The sequence below is a fragment of the Carassius gibelio genome, chromosome B24 (assembly GCF_023724105.1).
Source record: "Carassius gibelio isolate Cgi1373 ecotype wild population from Czech Republic chromosome B24, carGib1.2-hapl.c, whole genome shotgun sequence".
Lineage (NCBI taxonomy): Eukaryota > Metazoa > Chordata > Actinopteri > Cypriniformes > Cyprinidae > Carassius > Carassius gibelio.
Window position 1 is genome coordinate 18343668 of NC_068419.1, and position 26125 is coordinate 18369792.

Here is a 26125-nt window from a genome sequence, read left to right on the forward strand (position 1 = left end):
TTATAAAACATTTTAATTGTACAATTCATTGTAATCTTAAAAAATATCTTCATAATAATAATAGGCATAATAAATTAATAATATAACAGGCCTACATTAACTGTAAATGCCAAATCCTCTTAATATTGCCAATAATTGATGTTTTTGGACAATATCTCTGACTATCATCGATACAAGATCATCATGTTTTGACGCACCCCAACAAGGGGAGGTAACAAAGTTCATAAGCAGTTTCCAAGCAACAGTTTATACACAAAGATATGGTAAAGAGCGAGAGTTGTGCTCATGGACAAGCTGAGGGACAGCTTTGCATGCTAGAGTTCCTCCAGAGCTCTCTGACAGCCCAGATCAATAGCTGAGACTTCTGAGGCCTTGCAGGAGTGAGGCACAATTCATTCCCTGACTGGAGATCAATACCAGATTAGAGAGAAGCCGAAGCCCCGGCCTCAACACTGCCTCTCTGCTCCGCTTCTTTATACCCTTCTGTCTCTCACTTCAAATGTCATTGGTAGATCCACTCCCTGCACTCTTTTTCCTGCACCTCTCCCGTGGTAAAAAGAAAGCAGAGCGATATGAAGAGCAGGAGAGGAGAGCATAGGGAACGTGCCTCAGATGATCAGAGGGAGGTGAGCAGCTGTGCGCCACGCGCCAGAGCCGAGAGCCGTGTTTGGAGCCCCAGCCGTGTTTTGACATGCAATCAGATCAGTTTTCATCTCAGGCTTTAGCACTGCCGTGAGCAAACTGTGCAAGCAGCGACTGTGTGCACTTCCTCAGCAGAGTCCTATAGGGAGGCTAAGTTACATGAGTAGCCATGAAGCTTTCTTTCTCAGCAAGATTCTCTTCAAAGTGTTGCTGCAACACTTGACAAAAAACTACAGGCTGTGATGTATTTCAAATCACAGAATCACAAATCAAAGAACGAACTGGTTTAATGTGACTCCTAACAAAAAAGTTCAGTTGGAGTTTGTTTCTGGAGTTCAAAAATGCTTGCCAAAGCACTAGCAATGGGAAATGTTCTCACAACTTTAACTCATGTTTTTTAAATGTCAGGACACAATGTTCTTAAAGTAATGTTTATGGAATGTTATTAATATTTGGTATATATTCTCATAACATTGAGAGACAATGTTCTTAAAGTGCCCCTATTGTGGGTTATGAAAGGTTTATATTTCGAGTTGAGTTCCCAACAACAGGTTGACATGCATGCAAGGGCAAAAAAACTTTCATTGTCTTATAATATGAATTTCTTTTTACCTTACTTGCTCAAATCCAAAATTATTTGCTCAACAATACATTTTTCCAAACCCCTCCTTTGCGTGACACTAATATGCGGTAATTGGTCCGATTGGTCTCTTTTTCATTTTATTGTGCTTGTATTTTTCTGATAAAGCAGCGTTTGTGAGCGCAGCGCTGCTTTGTGTACAGCATTACCAGGGAAACTGCTGTTTTTAATCACTCTACAAGCAGCACCTAGTGGCAAAGAATGAACTTGCGTTTTCATTCAGACCAATGCAAAAAGACCAACAAGTGGGCGGGGCAATATGCTAATGTTTCATGTTGACATCAATGTGAAATGGCTTGGGATTTGTTTTAAAAATGATTCGTTTCAATGATTCAGTTGACTCTTTCCTTTGAGAAACAATAACCTTATTAATGTTGCACTTTCAAATTTACAAATTTGCAGGATGTTTTCATTCACTTAAAGCTGTGAAAATGCATGAAAGGTCATTTTAAAAAGTTCATAATAGGGGCACTTCAAGACAACAATCTCAGAACATACTGTAGTTACAATGTTATTTGAATTTTGACTTATTTTTATTAGTTACTGTGATTAATTTATTCATTTTCAGAACAGAAGCTCTGGAGCATGACCTTGTTACTCATATACTGTGTGACATAATCAATTCATGCAAAATAATTCATAATTTGGAGATAGGTGATGAGAAGTCTGAGCACTGTGTATATCTCAGATGTTTGTGTGTAATTGTGATTGGGTGCAGGACTGCTGATGAGGGGAATGTCAGTCTGTAGTAGTCACTCACAGTACGGCTCTGACAGCTGGGATTTACTCAACAGATTAAAGGAAGGAAGGAAGACAGGAAGTGTCTGAAGGCATAAGAAGCAGAGCGTCTGGATTGCTGCAGAGTTTTCAGAGACAAGTGCTATCGTACGCTCTTCCCAGAAGCTCCTGAGAGTCAGACTGTCAGACACAGAGGTTGATTCACCCAGACGTCATCCTGAGAAACAAACCAGACTGTGCTCACCTCAGTTAGGATCTAGCCTGTAAAATGTTTAGTGTGTGTATGTGTGTGTTAGGGGTCGTTTTTAAGGTCTGATGTGGTACGTTTATTTAATGGTTCAAATAATCGGTCGACCCCTAGTGTGTGTGGATTTAAAGGGGGCATAACACACACAGTTTCTCCTAATCTAATGTTATTCTTGAGTACCTAGAGAGTAGTATTGCATCCTTCATATCTCCAAAAAATCCTTAGATTGAACATATTTATAAAAGAAAGATACAGCTTTATGATTCTCACCGGAAAAAGCCAAGCTCCTGGAGGCACGCCATGGGCAAAGCTAAAGAGTGACGAGCACTTGAGCCCCAAATGCCAACAAAACAGACATTTGTTGCAGTTGTGAATCATGACTGGGAACGCTCCATCTTTCATTATCAAACAATGTGCAAATCCAACGTCAAGAAAATATTTCCACAGAAATACTCTCTCATAGTTTTTGAAACTTTGTCCATACTTAGCATGAGAATCCAACTTTTTAACAGTGTAAACAGCTCTGAATGCATGAAACATTATTGTACCCCACCTTTAAATTAAATTCCTGATGTTGCTTTTTCAAACAATTTTTTACAGTAGTAAAACAGCATTTCAATTAAAACGTATTGCACAGTGAACGGGAACAGGAAATAACTTTCAACTTTCACCACAATCAGTTTTTGAAGCCACATTGTTCCATATACATAAAAAATACAAAAAATACACATATACACACAACAAAAATAACCATTCAAGTTTTTGAAAGAAGTGTCTTATGCCTACCAAGACCGCATTTGATACAGTAAAAATAATATTGTAATATTTAGAAAAATTTACAATTTAAAATAACGTAATATTGTCAGGGTTTTGCCCTGACTCTCTGTTTGTCTTGAGTAAGTTTCTTGTGTCTATGTTGTCTTATATCAGGACATGGCCTAGTTGATTGTTTTTCTCAACTATGTGCTTCTCTAGCCCCTCCTTCTAGTTTCCTCCTTACCACACCCTCTTGTTAGCTCTTGTTGGTTTAATTGTGCTCACCTGTTCCTTAGTTGCCTTCCTCCCTATTTAAAATTCTCCTTGCCCTTTTGTATTTGTCATTCTTTCCCTCACTGTCACTGCGTGTGTGTGGATGAGGATGTGTTCCTTGTCTTGTTCATTGTTTTGGATTTGGTCTGTTTTTGTCTTTTTGCTTTTATTTTAGTATTAATTTAGTTTTCTTATTCCTTATCTTTTGTTTGCATTTTTGGTTGATATTTAGGTTATTTGTGTTGGTTAATATAATAATAATTAATTTTGACCTTTTTTATTATTATCCCTTTTGTTTTGTTTACTCTCTTGCCTGTCTTGGAGTAATTTGTGTTCCTGTGGAGCATTGTTTTGTCTTGTTGTGTTGTTAGAGTTCCCTTTCCTGACCTGTTCCTGTCCACTGGTTCCCTTGCCTGGCATCTGGGATGCTGCAGAGTTTACAGTCAACAAGTATCTGGTCTCTCCACAGGCCTGGTCTTACCACCCCTCTGCTGCTGTAGTATTCTGCTGGTTGATGTCTGATATACTGGTTGATATACTGTATATAATTAAAATATATTGCTGAATTTTCAGCATCATTACTCCAGTCTGTAATCTGATTCTGTACTCTAATATGCTGATTTGCTGCACAATATAAATATTTCTTTATTTGTCCATTTAATTACTTATATATTTATTTCTGTATTTAATGAAATTTTCCCTCCATTCATTCAAATATAATGCCGATAAAGATTTTCAAAATAAATAAAAAAGTATTAATTAAAAAAAAAAAAAAATATATATATATATATATATATATATATATATATATATATATATATATATATATATATATATATATATATATATTTACGTAGTTATTTCTTATCGCACACACATATAAATAAAACTATTGTAATGGGTGAATAGTAAATTTGTAAACCAAATGATCATGTTCCCTAAAGTGCAACCTAAATGCATACATTTCTCAGTCAAAATATTAAATTTTTGCAATAATTTATTGCTTACTCTAATAAAATCATGGCTATTGAGAGTCAAGGCATGCTAAGAGCAGAGGCTGAGCAGAGCGATTCACAGAAAGCTCTTAAAAGGTGAGCGGGGTGATGGGCGGCAGCAGTTAGATCCGTTACCATCGCCCATGGAGGGAGGGTCGACTCTGAGAGTGTATAAGGACAAAGTGCTTCTCTCTATCTCTTCCTCTCCGCTCTAAAAAGACTTGGATCTCTCGGGAGAAAGCGCATGAAGTGGATTGAGGGATGGCGGCCTGAGCCGAGAGAGGGTGAAGCGGTCAGGGTTTGACGTTTGGGATGAGGGGGGCGGATCTGGGCTGGTTTGGATCTGTCAACAGTACACTGACAGATCAGCATTAGCACTGAAGTGCAGGGCTTGTCATGTTGTTTCTCTTCAAGCACTCACACACACATACACACGCAGCGAAACACACATACCCATATGCTAACGCAGTCACACGCCACTGAACCATCTCGAAAAAGAGATGGAGCTCAAATAAGTTCAGAGATTCATTATACAGCCAATCTCAGTCAAACACACTCAATATAAACCCTTGATGCAGGCCAATTCTCCAGGAGTGCGCACCGGTGCCGTTTCTGCATGAGTGTTTCTCATTCTCCCCGTGCTGAATATGAAATCTGCTGAAGGCTCAGATCAAGCACATTAGGTTATATTGCCCTTAACTCTGACCTTGTGCTATCTTTCATTTGTAAGAATGTTGTAGCCACATAAAGCATAATGCTCAGCACTAAATATCGAACACAGTAGGCTTAAACGCTTTATGGGAATTGCAAAAATTGCATATTACTATGATACCATTCTAGCTGTTATCACAATTCACCAGCAAATCACAAAAGCTAAATGCTAACACTTAGCTGCCAATGGTTTCATCTTCACAATCAGCATTTTTTGCCAGAAAGTGATAAGATGTCATTAAATTTCAATGAGATTTGGTGCATGTATTCGTATTTACAGTAATATTCTGAATTTTTCGGGAGGCCTGGCTTATTAAAAACATTGTGAGAGAATGAGATGAGGAAAGTGCTAGCTAAAGAAAAGACAAAACTGATCTAATAAAAATATTGTCAGACATATCAAGTCAGACATCAAGTCAGACATTCGACTTAAATAATTACTGATGTTAACACACAGGGAAAATGTGTCATGAACACCTTGCAGAAATAAACGGGGTAAATAATTTTTTATGTTTTGATGAACAGATAGCTAACACTAAACGTCGGCAAAACCATAACAATTACCTTTTTTTCTTTTTTTTTCTTTCTTTTTTTACAATAGTGCTCTCATTATAACATTAGCCTAAAACGTTAGCAGCTAATGTTCTGCATTTCTGTTTTGAGCCGTGCATGCGGAAGAGTGACGCATTTGGTAGCAAGTTTTTAATCAATGAGATTCAACTCATAATTTCATATAAAATACGCTTAGTTATTTATACAACATTAATATTAAGTCCTGATCGAAAAAATCCAGTCTCTGCCCGTGTCACTTTGAGTCTTGGTAAAGTTTTAAATCCCTGCCTCCAAGATGCTCCTCTGTCGGTCACGGATTATGGAAAGTGAAACATAAATCTATAGGGGTGGTTGGATTTATTCACACACTTTAAAATATTAATCTGAAGCTTCTTTCTTTTCAGATTCTGAACTAAACAAAATAATGTGTGACAAAACATTACAGAAAAATGTAAATTAAGCCATAAATGCCTCTGAAGTCATCCTAGGTGTATATGACTTTCTTCTGTCAGCCGAATTCTGTTGGAGTTATTTAAAAAAAAATCTATTTGATCTTTCAAGCCATTTGATGAAATTTAGCGAGTCATATACACCAAAGATGACTTCAGGGCGAGTCATTTATGGCTTAATTTTCATTTTTGACTGAACTAACCCTTTAATTGCTGCAGTCTATTGAAAATTTTTTAATTCAATTGAATTATCAAACATTTTGATTTATAATTTATGCATTTAAAATAGAATATATTTAATACACCAATCTTTAATATTTTGGTTGAATGAATGATTCAATGACACACTCATAAATACTTTACTTTTTTCATTACTGGATGAATCAACATTTTTGAACAAATGTCTTTAATGAATGATTCAGTGACAAATACATTTTTTAATATTTATCTAGTGGTAAAATATTGCAATCGACGCAAGCTTTATTTGAAGCACCAGTTACTTTCAAAAGATGACGTGCTCTATTTTGATCGCTACCATAAACTTTAATCCCAGTATTCCTGTGATAATATGAATGACTGTAAAGCAGAACTAATGCTGTGTAGTTGAGACTGTTTTTTATCTAAACATGGTAAATGTCTGCTCTCTTAGATCGAGATCACAATCTTATAACGATTAATCGTGCAGCTCTAGAATAAAGTATTTTTCTATTTGTGCACAAAACATATTCTCAGAGCTTCATTACATTATGTTTGTTCCACTGGTTTCACATGGACTGTTTTATCGATGTCCCTGCTACCTTTCTGAGCTTTGAACAAGTCAGTTGCATTGCTGTCTATGCAGGGTCAGAAAGCTCTCAGATTTCATCGAAAATATCTTAATTTGTGCTCCAAAGATGAACAAATGATTTGGAATTTGGAACGACATGAGGATGAGTAATTATTGACAGAAAAACATAAACTGTAACTGACATATAATACAGTCACATCACATAAAAGTATGTAGTTGTTTTTGCAGTGGAATAACACACACATTAATTAGCCTTCTCTCTGGAGTCCTAGCTCAGTAAACACTGAGAATGAAGAAAATGCGAAGTGATGAGAATATAATAAAAATAACACCTAGGCCTGCGCAGCCTTAATTAAACACAACTGTGTACAGGATCCTAATTTAAGATGTTATTATAATGGGCAGTGACAGTCTCGTGCTAGTCACGCTAGTTTTGTTTGTGTCCAAAGAACAGACAAACAGAAGCAAAGCAGCGACAGAAAGAGGGTGAGAGTGAGCTTCTAGCCAAAACAGCCTCTCGCTTGTCTACAGACAGCTTTTAAATTTGGCAGCGTGACCTACATCTGGCCCGACAGAACACCAATGCTAAACTGAGTAAGAGATATTAGAGCTAAATCATTTTAGAAAGCGCTTAGGGCGCTAACCTCTCTATTAGCACTGAAACAGAGCTAACACACAGAGCACACATCCTTACACCTTTACACAGCTTTACAGTGATTTGTTATGTAGAACAAGACGATATGGACTGTGAAAAACAACAGCTTCGCATTTTGCATTCCGAAGAAAAAAATCATACAGCTACAAATTAACATTAAAGAAAATAAATTGTAAATTGAATTTTTCGGTCCCCTTAACCCCTTGTCTGTATAATTATGTATTGATTCATGTTCTCAAAAGTTTACAGCAGGACATAATATTGGTTAATACATCTGTAATTATTTCCCTGTGTATATTATAATCTAATAATACGCTGTCAAAAATTCCTGGTGACTTTTCCTGGTAAAGGCTCTCACACCCTTAATTCTCTCTTCACCAACAAAAACTCTTTTTGGCCCGGTTTCTTTTGCATATTTCACACACACACACACACACACACACACACACACACACACACACACACACACACACACAGCAACTGTTGTGATGGCAGCCATGGAGACCGTCAAGTTCTAACCTGTCAAAAAACTCACGAACTAACCAGTAAATCAGAATTTAACTTAATTATGTAGTACTGTAGCAATATAAATCACTTAGTGTCATTCAAAACAGGCTTAGTATTAATTTTAATTTATTTATATTTTATATATTTTATTTTATCATAAAGTATAACACTACAAGAACTAACCCTGCAATTGAGGGTTTGTAGTACAGATCGTCATATAACTGGATAAGTAATTAATAAAATAATAGTATTTTTAATTATGTTTTTATTTTATTAGAACTCAACAAGGAGAACTGAATGCAAGTTTATTAAATCAATGCATAAAGAGCTATTAACATCATTACCCATTAGTCCACACACCCTAAGTGACATCGACACAAAAGGAAACTCGTCACGGGAAGATCAGGTCGTTAAATTTATTTGAACAGCGTGCCTTGACGAATCGCCCACAATAAGACCGGGTATGTGCATTAATAAAAATAAAAAACAGGGTTAATTTTGATTTCATGTTGACTGCCTGTGCAGACTCCTACAGTAAACAAGATAACAAGCCCGGAGAAACACTGCCCCCTGGAGGACAGAGCGGGTATTACACAAACACACCCAACTTCACAATCACGGTAGTGTTTGCCAGTGGATTTAAAATCTCCAATTTCTTTAGGGAAAAATCCTATATCCTAGCATTAGATTGGAATCAGCTGTCTAACCAATAAGAGTCTTATTTAGTATTTTTATTAGCTCATGTGTCTTTGGTGTGTGTGGGTGTGCTTGGATGTTTGTTTCCCAGTCCTCCTGCACTTCAGGGTGATTGGGAGACTCCAGCAGGGGGTCTAGGCCTGTCACCTCTGTTTTAGAGCACCCTTAGTACCTGACCTCATTCTGCCTATCCGAGCATATCTGCATGTGTGTGTGTGTGTGTGTCTTCCACTCCTTTCATACGAGCCGATGCTAATAGGCTGTTTGGCAGAGTGTTTCATTACCAGAGCACTATCAGAGCTGACAGCTGTCAGCTGAGACAAACATCTCTGCCTGACTGTTCATGTGTGTGTGTTTCACCAGAATCCAGTGATTGCACCAAATGCCCCAGAGATAAAGACACTGGAGCTCGTGAGCAGATTTGGCATCATGAGCCGTTCAGAAACCCTGCCGGAAAGAGCTGACAGCGGGAGAAACGTCAACTGGATGTCTGCGACACTTTAGAGGTTAATACAGTAGATTTTAACCTTGAAAAACAAAGTTTTTCTGATGGTTTGTTGTTTTTAGAGTTTGGTTCTTCTGGTGTTGTGCTGGATCAGGGATTTAGGTCATGCAATTGAAGTAAGGGATGTACTTAAAGGGATAGTACACCTTTAGTTGCTGGTCTCCATACTTGCATAATGTTGTTGCTTTTTCCCCTTACTGTGGAAGTCAGTGGGGACCAGGTGAACTATCCCTTTAAGTTTAACCATGAAATGTGAGCGGACTGAACTGTGTGTCCAGCAACTCCACAAAGTTGACAACTTCCAACACATCCTTAGTCATTTATAGTTAGTAGTCTTTCTAACATTAAACGGATGTTCCAAGAACGTTTTTCTTCAAATATTTCATCCAAACATTATGAGAATGTTCATTAAACATTAATATCAGAACATTTTAACAATTCCATCAATGTCACAAGAATGATTCACTCATTAAAATTTTAAATCATTCTAACATTAACATAACCTTTTAACAACATTAAAGAATGTTTTCTACAAACATTTCCGCCCAAATATTTCGATGTCAATAAAAAATATTAATATCACATCTTTCCAAGAATATTGTTTTAAGAATGTTTTTTCAACATGAAAAATGTGAGAACATTTCATCGTAACATCTACACAACATTAGTGAACGTTCCGGTTAGTTGTCATTCTAGTGTTAAAAGGATGTTAGAAGAATGTTTTTCTGAGAACATTTTCTCCCAACATCATAAGAATGATCCACAAATGTTATGAGAACATTCACCATTTCTATGAATCGCAGAATCTTTATTTACCATATATTTAACATCAAATATGCTCCGACTGGTAATTTCGGTTTCAGTGAGGACATTACTTGCATACATTCATTTATTATTATTATTTAAAAAACATCTTGAAAACAGGAAGCAAGCTCTTATTGTGAATTATCACTCAATAAAAAATGACTCAATAAAACAGATATCTTCGAAGAACTCTGATTTCATCTTTGGGAGTGAAAAGTGAACGCTCTACAGACAGACTGTTAAACGAGTGCAGACCAACAGGAAAACAGAGTCCAGGTTAAAAAGCCAGACTGAACGCACACTTCATTCAGTCTTTGTCTGTCTTCTAGCACTTTGTCCTCACTTGTGTCTCTATATGTTTAACAGTAGCCTTGAAACTGAAGTGAGAAGTGCTTTGAAAGGAAGAGACAGAGCGAAGGAAAGAAGAGAAAGGAGAGAGAGAGAGAGAGTAAGGTCACGTATCGACTCTGATTGTGAGGCGCCAGTCTCGGCATTGATCAGAGAGTGTGCTGTATCGACTAAATGACAAATGAGATGAACAAGCCTCTCCTGTGAAGACTCGACCCCTCTGAAGAGCTCTCCCAAAACTCTGTGTGTGTGTATTTATTCTGAATGGACTCCTCTTGTACTCTTGAGTATAGGCAAGATGGCCTAGCTTTCATTCCCTCACACACACACACACACACTGGACAGTTAGATGGAGGCTACAGTCAGCATCCATTTAGAAATGGTCAGATTTACCTGCCAGTATCTGATGCTCTGTTGCCATGGTGATGGATCGTGCGGTCGCTCTGTGCAACCAATCAGAAATCTAATATAGATGTCAGAAGTCTATGATCAAGCATGTCAATAAAAACTCAGAACAAAGCCCACAATGTTATTTCAGAGTTCATACTGCCATCTAGTGTCCATGTATTAAATGGAGATAGTCTGCCATCAAATATAAAATGACATCATTATGTATTCTCTCATGTTGTTGCAAATCTGTATGATTTTGGCTTTTTGATCATGGAAGCTTTTAGTTTTCATATAATGAAAGCAGATAGGGACTGGAGTAGTCCAGCTCCAAAAATGGCAAAAAAGCATGAGAAAGTAGTTCATTTGACTACATTTCAAGTTGTTGTAAAGCATGTAATACTGCAGCAATGTTTGTGAATCAAACAGATGTTAACACTCTTTAGGTTGCTTTTGTAGTTAACTGCTCCAGTCCCCATTCACTTTCATTGTGTGTGGGGGAAAAGCAGCTTTGACATTCTACTAAACGTCTTGATCTGTGTTCTATGTATGAAGAACTTCACTTGGTTTGGGGGGGGGGGGGGGTAAAATAATAGACGATTAGCAAAATGTGAAAACAGTTTTCAATGTACTGAAAGTGGATGGGGCCTGGAGTTGTCACGTTTCAAAAAACAACCAAAAATCGCCATAAAGTAGTGCATATGACTTAATGAAACTTATGAATGCATTACTGCCACCTATCTCTCAAATTGACCATTGACACATTGACATTGACATTGACAATTGAGATTGTAGATATAGTGTCAATAGTCCACTTCAGAGACAAGTGGCAGTAATGCACTTATAAGTTTGTGATCCACCGTAAAGCAAGAAGAAGAAGAAGACGCCAACACGCTCAGGACAGTTCAGACATTGCAGTGAATCAAAGGTAAAAACGATAGACAGCTTGAAAGATCATTTAGTATCTTTACACATCAATGTATTACAACTAAACTATTTGGTTTAGTTTGTGTATGTTTTATGACTCTCAAAGCCGTGATTCTCATTCACTTTCATCATAAGACTGACAGACTGCAACGGTTTGAGTTCAAAATCTCTGCTTGTTTTCTACTGAAGAAACCAAGTCACCTACATCTTGGATGCCCTAGGGGTAAGAAGATAAACATCACATTTTCATTTTTGAGAGAACTATCCATTTGAATAATGACAGAATGTTATTTTTGGGAGAACTATCCCTTTAAACGCTCTGTTACACTACACAGAACCTCATGTAATAAGACTGTACTTGCACTGCATGTGAATGCCTGTGGCTGACTGTGTGTGTGTGTGTGTGTGTGTGTGTGTGTGCGTCTGCCATATGTGCTGACTCTGCTGTGTGTTGCTGTAGGTCAGGCTCTCGTCACGCGTCTGATGATGTATGTACAGTAACAGTGACCCTGTGGCATTCTGGGAGCTCTGCTGAGAAAATAATACACTACTTCACTTGTTACAGCAGTAACCCTTTCTAACACACATCTGTCCTTGAATCATGTCCTTCTGGACACTGAGAGGAGGACTGGACGTCCAAACACATGCATACTGTAGTGACTGAAAAAACATAATCAGTGACTTTTAAAATTTATTCAGATATATTTTACTTTTATATATTTTATCCATCATTTTAGATTAAACATGTATATGCATTATGATGATAATTTTATTATAATATATTATTAGCAATTATATTATTATAATAACAATGCATGAAATAAACAAACAAAATTAGTTTATTTACTTGCAAGCATTTATTACCATTTAATTTATTTACACTTCCATCTTATTTCTCAACACAATTTTAAATATAACTAATAATGCAGGGGGGGGGGGGGGCAATGCAAATGAGTTTATTTTCAATTCTTTATTGATTTTAATACTGCCGTATTCATTTATACTTACACTTTGAAATCTTTCTTGCATATAAACATTACATATTGTATTAATTAATATAAATATAAATTTGTCAATAAATTATATATAAAAAAAGTAAATTAATATTTTGTTGTCATGCTGTACATTTATATTTAAATATGATTTAATACATGAAATTATTAAACAAAAAAAAAATAGTTTAGATTTTGTGTATTAAACATACAGAAGTGAGCTCTATGTCTGCGCATGCGTTTCTAACCACTAGAGGTCAGCACTTCCATTTCTAAATCACAAGAGTAACTAGAAGTGCATCACATAATAAAAACAGGAAAGAGGAGCACCTAGTAATAAAAAATTGACATCTGATCCATTTCACTTGTGTAGTTAGATTTGTGCAGGTTGAATGAATCCTGTAGTGAAGCTCTTAGACAGTCTGAGAGCGTATGCATGTGTTTGTGTGTGGCATCTATAGTTATTATACAGGGAGACATGTTTTATAGCCCGGATCATGCCTCTATTCTTCCTCAACAAAACACGTCACATGACGCAGCGCTCTCTCTTATCACCACGACAACACATAATGGCCACTTCACAAAGCAATCGGGTGAGAAAACCAATTTCTTACCCACTCCAGACACAGATAAAGCGTGTCCTAAAACGTTTCATTACCTTCCATGAACACACGAGTGGGAGACCGGACGGAGAGACAGGTGATTATACAGCACGACCAGCATGAAGTTATAAAAGAGACAAGAGAAAAATCCATGCTAACGTCAGGTGGATGAGAAGGATGGGAAGTGGCTCATTCATATCAGTAACACACACACAAAAAAAGTGTTATGTGTCTTTTGGTCAGAAAACTATTGAAGTCTACAGGTAACTTGGACTTTATATATCACAAATCTGACTTTTTCCTCACAATTCTGAGAAGGAAAGAAAAAAACACCTTTTGACTGTTTTTCCCTTCAGAATTGTAAGCTACAGTATAATCTCAAAAATTGTTAGAAAAAAGTCAGAATTACAAAAATGTTAACTAATGTTAACTTAACTCATTATTATTATTATTATTATTATTTCATGTTAGATAAAAATGAGTTTATATCTCAATTCTGGCTTCTTTTTCACACAATTCAAGCGCCTATGTAGCAATTCTGAGTTTATACAGTTATATGAGTTTATTTTTTAAAATCCATGGTGGGGAAAAAACAAACATGTAAACTCAGAATTATGATGGAAAAAAGAAAGAATTGTGAGATGCAATAGTAAAAAAAATTAAAAAGTCTGAATTCTGAGAATATTACATCTGACTTTTCCTTTTAATCCTCAGAATTCAAGCTTATATCTTGAAGTTCACTCAGAATTATGAAATTATGAAAACCTTTTTTGTAAACTGAGTGAAATTCTGAGTGAGATAAGAACTTAAAACTGCAAGATCTAAACCTGTAATTTTGTGAGAAAAAGTTATCACGAGTTTAGGCCTCACAATCTGACTTCTGAATACCATGTCAGAATTGTTAAATAAAGTCACAATTACCTTTTTTTTTTATTATTATTCTGTGGTGTAGGCTTCCATATAAAACAAACCCTAAATATGATCAGTAATAATAGAGATGCTAATAAAGAGTAGAAGTGCAGAAGGAGCATGTGTGTGACAGATCCCAGACGCCCGTGTTTGAAGAACTGGGACTCATCACGGGTGATAAATCATAGCACACACACACACACACACACACACACACACAGCAGTGCTATGAGGAGCTGAATTATTATCCTCATTAGAATCATCATGACTGATAATCATCCCTCTCAGAAAATAACTGACAGATACTGGATTTTCATTAAAAGCCAGACGTCTAAATTCATCTCCAATGGGTTATGGGTCATACTTCATGTTAAAAAGTATTTTGTGCTATTTTTAAAATCACTTAGAGTTAAGCTTTCACTCATGAACAGTATTATGACCATTGTGCAGCGACGGTATCCAACTGCAATGCTGTTCTGTGATACTCTGTGAGCTTCATTTTAGAAATCAATACTTTCATTTAGCAATGATGCATTCATTTAATTTAAAAAATACGTTTTTTACTTTCTATTTATGAAAGAATCCTGAAAAAAATAAAATGCATCACAGTTTCCACAAAATGTTCATCAGCAAAACGGTTTTCAACACTGATAATAATCAGAAATGTTTCTTGAGCAGTAAATCATCATATCAGAATGATTTCTGAAGATCATGTGACACTGAAGACTGGAAGACATCACAGAAATAAATTACATTGTAACATATATTCAAATAAGTTATTTTAAATTGTAATATTTCACAATATTATTGTTTTAATGTATTTTTGATTTAAAAAAATAACTGCAGCCTTGGTGAGCACAAGAGGCATTTTTTTATTTTTTTAAATACAGATCAGAATATATAAAAAAAAGATAATCATATAAATTAAACTTTAAAATTACCTTAATTATAAAACAAAAATCTAATTTGTTTAAAATATAGGGATGGCAATGGTGGTTCCTCTCTTCAGGATGGTCAAAGTGTTTCGGTTCCCGTCAGAAACACAGGTTGAGGTTACATTAGTGCAGTGCAGTTCTGACCCATTAAATGACATTAAGTCAAGCTGAGGGTTTCCTGCTCAACCTCACATTCATCTGAGCTCAGAGAGCCGCCTGATTGATTTAACACAATTACAGCAGCGCTGAGCGGCGAGAAACCAGCCTGCTGGAGAACATTAGAGAGGACAGGAGCGTTTCAGTCCTGAAGATTCGGTTTCAAGAGGAACTCAGTTACAAAGTCACATGTCATGTGACAGACAGATAATACACACTTAGCATGGATCTTTCAGTGCAGCATACTTTATATAAGCATGACTTATATATTAACAATTGCAATTAACAATTGCATCACTTGCTCACCAATGGATGCTCTGCAGTGAATGGGTGCCGTCAGAACGAGAGTCCAAACAGCTGATAAAAACATCACAATAATCCACACCGCTCCAGTCCATAAGATAATGTTTCATGAAGAATAAATGTGTGTGTTGGTACGAAACAAATACATAATGAAATCGTTTTTAGCTTCATAGAGTTCATAATAATGCTTCGTCCAGTGAAAAATCATCTGTTCTGAATCAGGAGAGAAATATGCGCACATCAAAGCATCATTTACAAGTAAAAACGCACACCTTTTCCCTTCAGAAGACATCAATTGATGATTTACTTGTGGATTATGGTGATGTTTTTATCAGCTGTTTGTACTCTCGTTCTGACGGCACCCATTCACTGCAGAGCATCTGTTGATGAGACACTGATGCAATGCTACATTTCTCCAAATCTGGTGAAGAAACAAACTCATCCTGATCTTGTAAGGGCCTGAGGGTGAGGACATTTTTAGCAAATTTTATTTTTTGAATGAACTATTCCTTTAATTATGACAGGCCTTAAAGATAAACTGCACATTTAACAATAAAAATGCATCAGAAAGCAAGAAACAATAAAAATGCTCCAGGCATTCAGTGTTTGTGATAGTGTGCAGATGTGTTTTGCACGGATCTTCAAAGAACAAAAACGCAATGCATTATTCAGTTGAACATTTCAAAGGTTTGAAGTCTATATTTTCAGCACGTCCTGACACATATTTGATCTGGCGTGTGTGACGGTGAAGAGCAGGAGACGGTGTTGAGAGACGGCTGCAGGAAATGAACACACATCTGAGAACAGAGGGTCCTTTAAAATCCAGGCATTGCCAGTCAAACCAGAAAAACTGGATATCAGTCATCAGCAGACAGCATGAACACACATCAAACTACGACCAAGTCAAAAAAAATGATGGAAACTCAGTCATAATTTAAAAAAAAAAAAAAAAAAAAAGAATAAATAAATAAGTTTGTCATTATGAATTTAATAAGTACAGGAGGAATCCATATTTTATTTATTTAGCATTTTATTGATTTATTTTTGTTTACTTTATTTATTTGTTGGTGCATCATGATTTATGACTTTTCAAGATCCTTTAAATAATTCTGATTCCTTACGAGTTTCATTAGCGATTATATTTACTTTGAGGAAGATGTATTTTGGGAAAAATACTCATCAAGGCTGTATTTATTTGATCAAAAATACATAAAAAATTTAATATTCTTGTTTTCTAGTTGAATATATTATAAACAGTAATGTATTTCTGTGATGCTCCGCTGTATTTTCAGCATCATTCCTCCAGTCTTCAGTGTCACATGATCTTCAGAAATCATTCTAATTTGATGATTTACTGCTCAAGAAACATTTCTGATTATTTTGATATTATCAGTGTTAAAAAAAGAAATTGGGGGGAGGGATTTAATTCAGGTTTATTTAATAAAATGTTAGAAAACAACAGCTTTTATTTTAAATATATGTACATTTACATCAATCTAGTGAATGTTTTATGATGCAATCAAGCCAGCATGAACTAAACTGGAACCTTCCTCTGGTCTTTTCAGCAGCCCTATATGAAACATCACTATATTCATCATGGATCACATCCGAGGTCCAAGGCCAAATTATAATAATATATAACACCTTTATTTTGATAAAAAGATTTTCTTAAAGATGCATGTAACAGTGTTTTATCCCTGTATTCTATTTGATACACAATATCTACGTCCTCTAAATGATCAACATGATCAAAACTGCTGTTGAAGCGATTTCCCTCAATCTACTACATGCCTTCTGTTGTCTGGTGGATAGTTTTACTGTTTTAGCAAAAAAAAAGACCTTTTAGTGGAACTGTACAAACATCCACCTTCATTTCATACTTCACTGCACTTTTTGTTCTGAAATCTGAGATTTGTTTAAAGCAAACATTAGAAAAACTTTGATATTGCTAGTATAACACTTCAAGATAAACACTTAATAGACTGAAGCAACTTAGGTTTATCATAATGTGAATATTAAATATGATCATCAGGCTTTTGAGGAACATTTATTATTTTATCTTTCAATCATCACTGCATTAAATGCTTTAACTATACAGTATTTCAATGCCATCTTACTAAGCATTTTTTTTTTAGATATAGGTGACAAATGATATTTATATGATTTTATGCAAGTAGTCCACAATCTCTAGCTTTCAGATTTAATCTTCTTTGTTTTTTGTCTATGTAAATATCAGCATCAGCACAAAATTTCATAATTTTGCTCAGATCTTTTTGTCTAAAGGTTCAATAAACTGTTCCATTAAAAAAAAATATATATATATATTATTATTGAGAATCTAAGTGCCTAAAGACTAAAAGCAGTCCTCTGTTTTTGTTTTAGCATCCTATTACCAGAAATGAGATCATATTGGATGCAAAACTACCAAAAAAATAAATAAATATAGAGCACCTTTAACACAGAAACTAAAAAAGCTTTGTTCACTCGACCACACAAGGCCAAATGCATACACTAATCCCTGAACATCTGACACAAACACACAAAAGCTATCTAATGCACAGCGCATAGCAGAAATAATAGACTATTTAAATCTATTCCTCAGAAATGCATGAAGGCAAGTGCATTGCACGCTGTGAAACCTCAGAGGAACCAGAAGCAGTGAATGGAAAAATCTAGAAGGGTACAGGACAGGAAATCAGTGAGATAGAAAGAGACAATATCAAAAGAAAGACATTTAAAAAAATGATACAGTAAGATTAACAGTAGTGAAGAATGGATGCATGTGGCAGTGTAATGTTGTCCGCCTGCAGAATCAAGAAATGCCAACAAAGGCTGGCGGATGAAGTGATGTAAGTGTGGAGAGGATGTGGAGGGTGTGAAGAGGGAGGAAGGTGTTACGTGGCTCTCGGAGGAATCGCACACAGCAGGGCCACAGATGCAGACGTCTGACTGATGACTGACTCCTGATGTTTCCATGGCATCTGTGAATAAAAAGCTCAGCGCTCCCCAGATGAGCAGCAGCTCTCTAGACACACACAAACCTGAACGCTTTCCTGACTCTACAACTGCAGACAGCACTTACACAGACAAAGAACAGCGCACCTGATTCTGACTTCTGTCTGCAAACATAGCGCTCATGTCATTTTGGATGTAAAATCTGTAGTATTTTCATTGAACATGTCTAAAATAAAAATAAATAATAAAAACATAAATACACACACACACGTTTGTTTTTGTGTAAAGTGTGTTCATCCCATAGGTGTAATGGTTTGTATACTGTAGAAACTGTATCTTCTATGGCCCTTCACCAACCCTACACCTAACCCTAACCCTCACAGGAAACTTTCTGCATTTTTACTTTCTCAAAAAAACTCATTCTGTATGATTTATAAGCGTTTTGAAAAATGGGGACATGGGTTATGTCATAAGTCACGCTCTCCTTGTAATACCTGTGTCATACCCATGTCATTATACACACACACACACACACACACACACATATATATACACAGTTTTGATAATACCTCTTATGCACCCAAAGGCTACATTATCAGATAAAAAATTCACAATTTCTGTGCAATTTCTATGATGCTTCGCTGTATTTTCAGCATCATTCCTCCAGTCTTCAGAGTCACATGATCTTCAGAAATCAGAATAATATGATGATTTACTGCTCAAGAAACATTAATGATCGTTATCAATGTTGAACACAGTTGTGACAATCCTCTGCTCTCAAAGTCAAATACCTACTTACGATGCTAATGCTAATTAGCTTCATTATACGGATTGGACTGAGCAGACACAATGCAAGTGTAGCCAGACTGTTTACTAATTGAGCTAACATGGATTAGCAACTGCGGTCATGCCGAGAGGACGGTTATAAATCACCAGGAACAAAAGCGGCTCTAGCCAGAGAGATGTCACCAGAGCCCAGCAGCAACGGACTAAACACAATTCATCAGGGCTTGACAACATTAGCAGCAACACTAATGAACAAACTACATCTATAAACACACCAGAGGGACGAATCTCCTCAGTGGAACTGAGATTAGCCATTATTCAGCGTGAGAGTCACACATTCCACTATAGTGACAGAATCATGAAGCTTTTGATCCTGGATGATTCTTTAAGGAAAAAGACATTTATTTAGCATGAGGTGGTCCGAAACCGGTGAGTCGAACTGAAAAATCATTACAAACGAGGTTAGTCACACAGACTCACACTGTCAATCTGGCATCAGATCAAGGGGAATTATAGCAAGAGGAAATGATTAGTGAAGCACCATAATGAAATCTTACAAAAAACACAAAAAACTAAACTGAAGTTTCCATTTAGCTGAAACTCGAAACCAATTTATTTTTTATTTAATAATAAAATAATTACTCAACACTTAAAAAAAAAAAGAAAAGAAATCGGTTGTATATGAGTTATGTAGCGTATTGTTTACAAGCTGTTTAACTGACATCTTTATGAACTCGAAACGATTCTTTCATGACACATTAAAGAACATCAAAACTGCACTTTATTATAATATTGAATGAATTTGAGAGCCCGGATGGTGTTTCATATCAAAAGAAAGCACAAGTTCTATTGCAACTACTGGATAACAGACTAATGTTTTTAGTGAGCATTTTAAGCATGCTTAAAATTATTAATTCAGTTATGCATTTTTGATTCAGCAAGTGACATACGTCTCAGAAACAAAAGTCAGAATATCTTAATGGTTTTTCCATTGTCTTGGCTTCATTCATCACAGTAGAAATGAAAGTTCAGGTTGAGCACATTAGAGGTCAGCGTCTATTAATGCAGACTTATAACATACCCTGTCTTTGTCATCAGCCACATCACACAGCACGTCATCCAGGTCCAAAATGCCTCCATCTCCGTGCTCTAACCGATTCACCTGAATCCAGTATCCTGGGTCCTGAGAGAGGAGAAGTGAACAGACAGTTACGATGAGGCGATCGGTGTCACATTTTGACCAACACACATTCAAATGTAGATCACGATCTTAAAATATCTACAACTTCTTGTCAAGGCAAAAGTAAAGAAACTGTCAGGGTTCCTGTCAAGATGCTACATAGAACAAACTGAGAAGACTGAGAAATATTTAGTACAGTATTGAATGAAATCCAGGGCTTAATTAACTAAATATTAATACAAACAAAGTTATTCAGCCTTCAATATCGTACTGTTAAAAACTAAAGTGATGTGACATACAGCCAAGTATTAAATTCCTAACGAGTCCAAACCTCTAACCATTAGGCCAGGACTAACATCAGTATTTGTATTATTTCTCTGTATTTGACTGTGTGTCCTGACTGAACTCAGCTCATCTGAACCGCTGTAATCTCATAACTGGGCACAGCTGAACGACCCACAGTCCTCTTGGCATCCGCAGACCCTGGAAGAGCTTCAAAGCGCTGATGACCAAGAGGAAAATGGGAAAAATTGGGGTCGCACACCGATGGAATGCAAAACTCTGCCGACCATGTAACTGACTGCCAGTCTATGTAGGCCATTTGACCAGAGAAATGAGTGTTTTCCAGCTTAATGTGGCTTCTGTCTACAGTATCGCTTTTTTCATCCATAATCTGATGCACTTTCACGTAAAACTGGATATTCTGTCAGGAAAAAAAAAAAATCATAATTTTTGGCATTGCACGATTTAATCCATAGAGAACTAACTGGATCATGGAAAGTCTCTATAGTTTACATTAAATGTTTGACGGGATTCCTAGCGACATCAGGCAAGAAGAAAACTCATTTTAGATGCAGAGCAAGATTGGACATTTTTATAATTAATTGCAAAGACTTGGAACTAGTAACTTCTTGTACAGATGCATAGATAAATAGTGCACAACAATATCAGGAACATGCTAAGAAAGCTATTCGTTTATTAGCTAGTATTTTAATGTAAAATTAATTAAAAAAATAATTTAGACATCCAATTTAATATTGCATTTCTCCTAAGTAATGTTAAGGATAAATGTAAATATTCAGCATTTCAAAAATATATTACAACAATATTTAAATATTGAAAGAAAACTGTATCCATCCTAAAACTTAACTGTGAATCCATTCACGGAACATTATCTGCAACAAATGTCAACAAGTTCATCCCACGTTTAACAGCGTTAATCTGGAAGACATTTACTGGCCACAAACCCAGAACAAGATTCAGCAAATATTTGAACAAATTTGCTGCCGAGACGACATGCGCCTCTGGCCAGCGTTTCATACTCCCACATTCACCAAACCCAGCGACTTACATGAGGATTTAAGATCAATGGACCCAATAATCACCAAAAGATGGATGGAAATGGAGATGAAATGAGAGGGAAAGGCGTGTTGTCCAGTGTGCAGGGTTATTGATGAAGGAGGGTTTGCAGGGATAGACTAAGCCTTGCATGCTTGATTTAACAGCAGAAGAGAAAAGAAGGCATTGTCCCTCTCCAGTGCGAGGGAGGGATGAAAAATGAAAGCATGAAGGGCAAAGGAAAGATTAATGAAGCAGGAGTGGTACTTTCCCCCCAAGAGATACAATGAGATTTCAGAATAAAAGGATACTAATGCATTTAGGTACAGAGAGAGGTTACAAGTAACACTTGTGTTATTTAGTTAACCGGTAGACATGGGTACAGATCCCTGGACACACTTGTTGATAAAATTAACACCTTAGAGTCTTTTTAGATACATTTAGATAATAGTTTCTGCCAAAAAAAAATTTAAAGTTACATTAATGTTTCTTAAGTAATGTGTTACAGTCAGTATGTGTCTATAAAAGCTGCTCATGTGTCCCAAGATAAGGTATAACAAATATTATCTTTTATTTTATTTTAAGCAGATTATCTGGCACCATCACCAGCAATGGCATGGGTTCAAATATCAGGAAAAACACTTGCTGATAAAACATATACATTTGGGTCAATCTGGATAATAGTTTCTGCCAATTGAATAAAACGAACAGTGTTTTTTGAGGCAATGTGTTAAAGCTAGCATGCATTTATTACCATTCACGCTTGACAAAAGTGGAGGTTATTCATTTATTCATATGTTTAAATGTATGTTTTATCAGCATGTGATTTTCCTGAGAATTGAACCACTGTCCTTGGTGTTGGTGAAGCCAACTCTACTGTGTTACTTGTAATCAATCCCCTTATTGTAACAAATTAAAATGTAAAATTATGATCTCCATCCATCTTCACATCTCTGGCATGTGCATACTAGGGATTTGCGATGTTGATCAAAAATAATATCTCAAATCTTTCTGATATTTTATAGAAAACAATAGGTTATCTATAGACTCCTGAGGTTTTTAATATTCTTCATATTCTGTGTGGTGGTCATTTTTACCTTTATATAGCCATTTTATCTAAAACTGTCCACTAACTTTTGAGTGAAATTCTTACATTTAATGTGTGAATTAGCATAATAAGACATTTGGGCTGTTACCAATTTAATTAATTCAACACAGAAGCTGCATCTGAAAAGGCATTTAGATGTATTTACACACTGTTCAATGTGATTAATGAATTTTATCTGCAATTTCAAATGCATGAGTAATGTTCTGATATATTAAACATAACACGCTGAATACTGACATTTGAAATTACTTTAAGGGGTCTTTATTATTTTCTGTATTCCGTGTAATTAAATCTGTTTATGTGGTTTAAGGTTCAAAAAACACATTGTTTTCCACACAATGTACATTATTGTTTCTCCTCTATGCACTGCCTTTCTGAAGTGCGTTGATTTTTACAAAACTCATCAGTCTAAAAACCGAGGTGGGCTCTGATTGGCCAGCTATCCAGTGCTTTGTGATTGGCTGAATGCCTCAAGCGTGTGATGTATTCGAATATATTCGAATACATTGCATGTTATTCAATATCCGTTCGAATTTGATTTTTCTCAAAAGTGACAGCCCTAATATATATATATATATATATATATGTAAAAAGTTTGTAAAAACATTATAAAACAACCCCAAAAACCCATATGGTTTGCGCAGAAACTTTCTGTGGGGAATAAAAGAGAGGGAGATGCTGGATGTCAAGAGCTTTTATGACAAGACAAAGATTGTAAGATGTCATTAAACGTTTATCTTTATCTGTGACACTGTTCTTTAACCACTGTTGCAAAAAAAAAGCACTACCACAAGGAAAACATGAGGAACAAAAGAACAATGGGTCTCAAATCTCTAGAAGTTTCAGTGATAGAAACTCGCTCTATGAGATATGATGATCTGTTTCATGCTTAGAGCTCCATTCTGTGAATGCAAACACAACAATTATTAATAACACTTTTATAAGTAACATTCCTCTTCACTGACACACACACTGAACAAACATTTCTTTGTCCACCATAAACGCATCTATTATCAGCCGCTCACGTGTCCCAAGAGGAGGCCAGAGACGTGAAGATGGATGGAGATAACATTCCAGGATGGGTTGAGATCAGAGCATACAGGGACGTCTTTGTCAGCACATCATTTATAACTCGATGGAGTAATACAACCAGGTCTGAATCACAACCCCAAACTAAACCAACCTAGAGCAGCTCAGACCTCATCCATCTCCACCCAAGGGGAGGAAAGTGTGACGCAAAATAAGAAAGAGAAACAATGTCTACAACCAGCTGCAGAGCTTGTTCAAATATTGATCTTTTCTTGAGTGCCGTCCCAATGATTTCATTTTTTTATTCAGATGTGGATGAGCTCTAAGCAATCGTAAGTTCAGAAGACACCCGCAGACAGCCGCTGCTTTCTCAAACCCACAACCTTTTCACCAAGGAAGTGAACGACACAATAGAGATGAACGCTCAATGAAAGCATTTCAACTCAATAAAGAACAAGATCTTTACAAATCATTCCAGAACCAAAGCACAAGCTTTATCTTTGCACAATCAGGGCGGTTGGGCGACATGTCATGACACTTTCGATGGGTGTAAAGCACCTACTGTATCAAAGACCTATTGTGAAGAGCACACCTGAGGCAAGAGCCATGCAAGAGAGACGCTTTATCACGGGAAAACTGGAAATATACCTTAAAAAAAAAAAAAACACTGCATGTCTGATGAACTTGGAAAATTTTATAACCCACCCCCCATCCTCCACCCATGTTAACCTGACAATAACAAAGTAATATAAAAATAAAAATAAAAAATATTAAAATATATATAATAAATATTTCAGAAATATATTTTCTAATTTTGACCAAAAAAAAAAAAAATGTTTTATTTTATTTAACTTTTTTAATTCAGCAATTTGTAATGAAAAAAAAAAATCAAAAAATGTTAAAAATGAAAAACAACAATGTCAAATAAACAATCAATCAATCAATCACCTTTATTTATATAGTGCTTTAAAACAAAATACATCGCGTCAAAGCACTGAACAACATTCATTAGGAAAACAGTGTCTTAATAATGCAAAATGATAGTTAAAGGCAGTTCATCATTGAATTCAGTTATGAAATTCTATACCATGTTCTCAGACTGTTTTCCTTAACCTTCCTTAAGTGTAAAGGAGTAACTGTATTTAAAATGCTAGTCCATAGTTTCTGTTACATCATCAAGTTGTTCTGAGGTTTTGGATATGCTAAGGAATTCGGATACATCTGGAAGATAACTTAAAAAGCAGTCTTTTGTGGTAGAAGTGATGGTTCTTCGATACTTGTAACAAGAAGTAGAATTTACAATTTTGGCTACATGAAAACACATTGTCATGATCTCACGTAGCCCACTTTATATGTTGAGTAAAAGTAAATGTGCAGCAACAAGCACTTTGTTTTTCTGATTAGTCACATTACATCATTTTCTCCAGTAGCAATGATCTTGATCTTTACTACACAAGACATCTGTAAACTGATTTAGTACAAGATGACACTTGTTCTTATTCTTTGAGAATGTTTGTGCACCTGATCTGTTATTGTTCACAGACATCCATCATTATTATAGAAGATGAAAAAATAGTTGAAAATGAACATTAGTATTATCTGTAAATCCTTCCAAAGAAATATGATTGAAAGATTTATTTTATTTTATTTTTGTATTATTATTATTTGTGTGTGAATAAAACAACAAACATGTACTTGCAATTTTTTAAATCTCATAATTCAGACTTTTCTTTTTGCAATTCTGAGTTTATCTCCCAATTCTTACCTTTTTTCTTGCAATTTTAGGTTTATATCTCACAATTTCAGTTATTTTTCTCAAGTGTGCATGATATAAACTCATAACTGCAAGAAATAAAGTCTGAAATGTGAGATATAAACTTTAAAAAAAGTCACAATTACCTTTTTTTTATTCAGTGGCAGAAACAAGCTTCCACAGTAAAACGGCATGAATAAAATGCAAAAATGACATTCAAAGACACTGAGATCTGCACACTTCCTGGGGATTTTCGCTTTCCTAGTTGTTGAACTTGTATGAAGTCAAATAGTTGGCCACCAAAGCAATCTAAATCATTATGCATAACCACCAAAATTACTCTTAATTACTTGTTAACTGTAAAAACTGTCAGTTGAACTGAACATTCTCCATTTGGTAGAAAAGCGAACAGTGATCAAGAAATAACAAGAAATATTTAAATGTCTGAAATCAGCCAAAC

General features: G+C 35.8%; 1 protein-coding gene across 4 annotated transcripts in view; it reads right to left on the reverse strand.

The window, feature by feature from the left end:
• Nucleotides 1–26125, reverse strand: part of LOC128013213 (partitioning defective 3 homolog) — a 421775-nt gene that overhangs the window by 350983 nt on the left and 44667 nt on the right. For all 4 annotated transcript variants that reach the window (XM_052596022.1, XM_052596020.1, XM_052596019.1 and 1 more), the window contains exon 2: nucleotides 20339–20440. In XM_052596022.1, the coding sequence (XP_052451982.1) occupies nucleotides 20339–20440 (102 nt within the window). The remainder of the gene's footprint in view (nucleotides 1–20338; nucleotides 20441–26125) is intronic.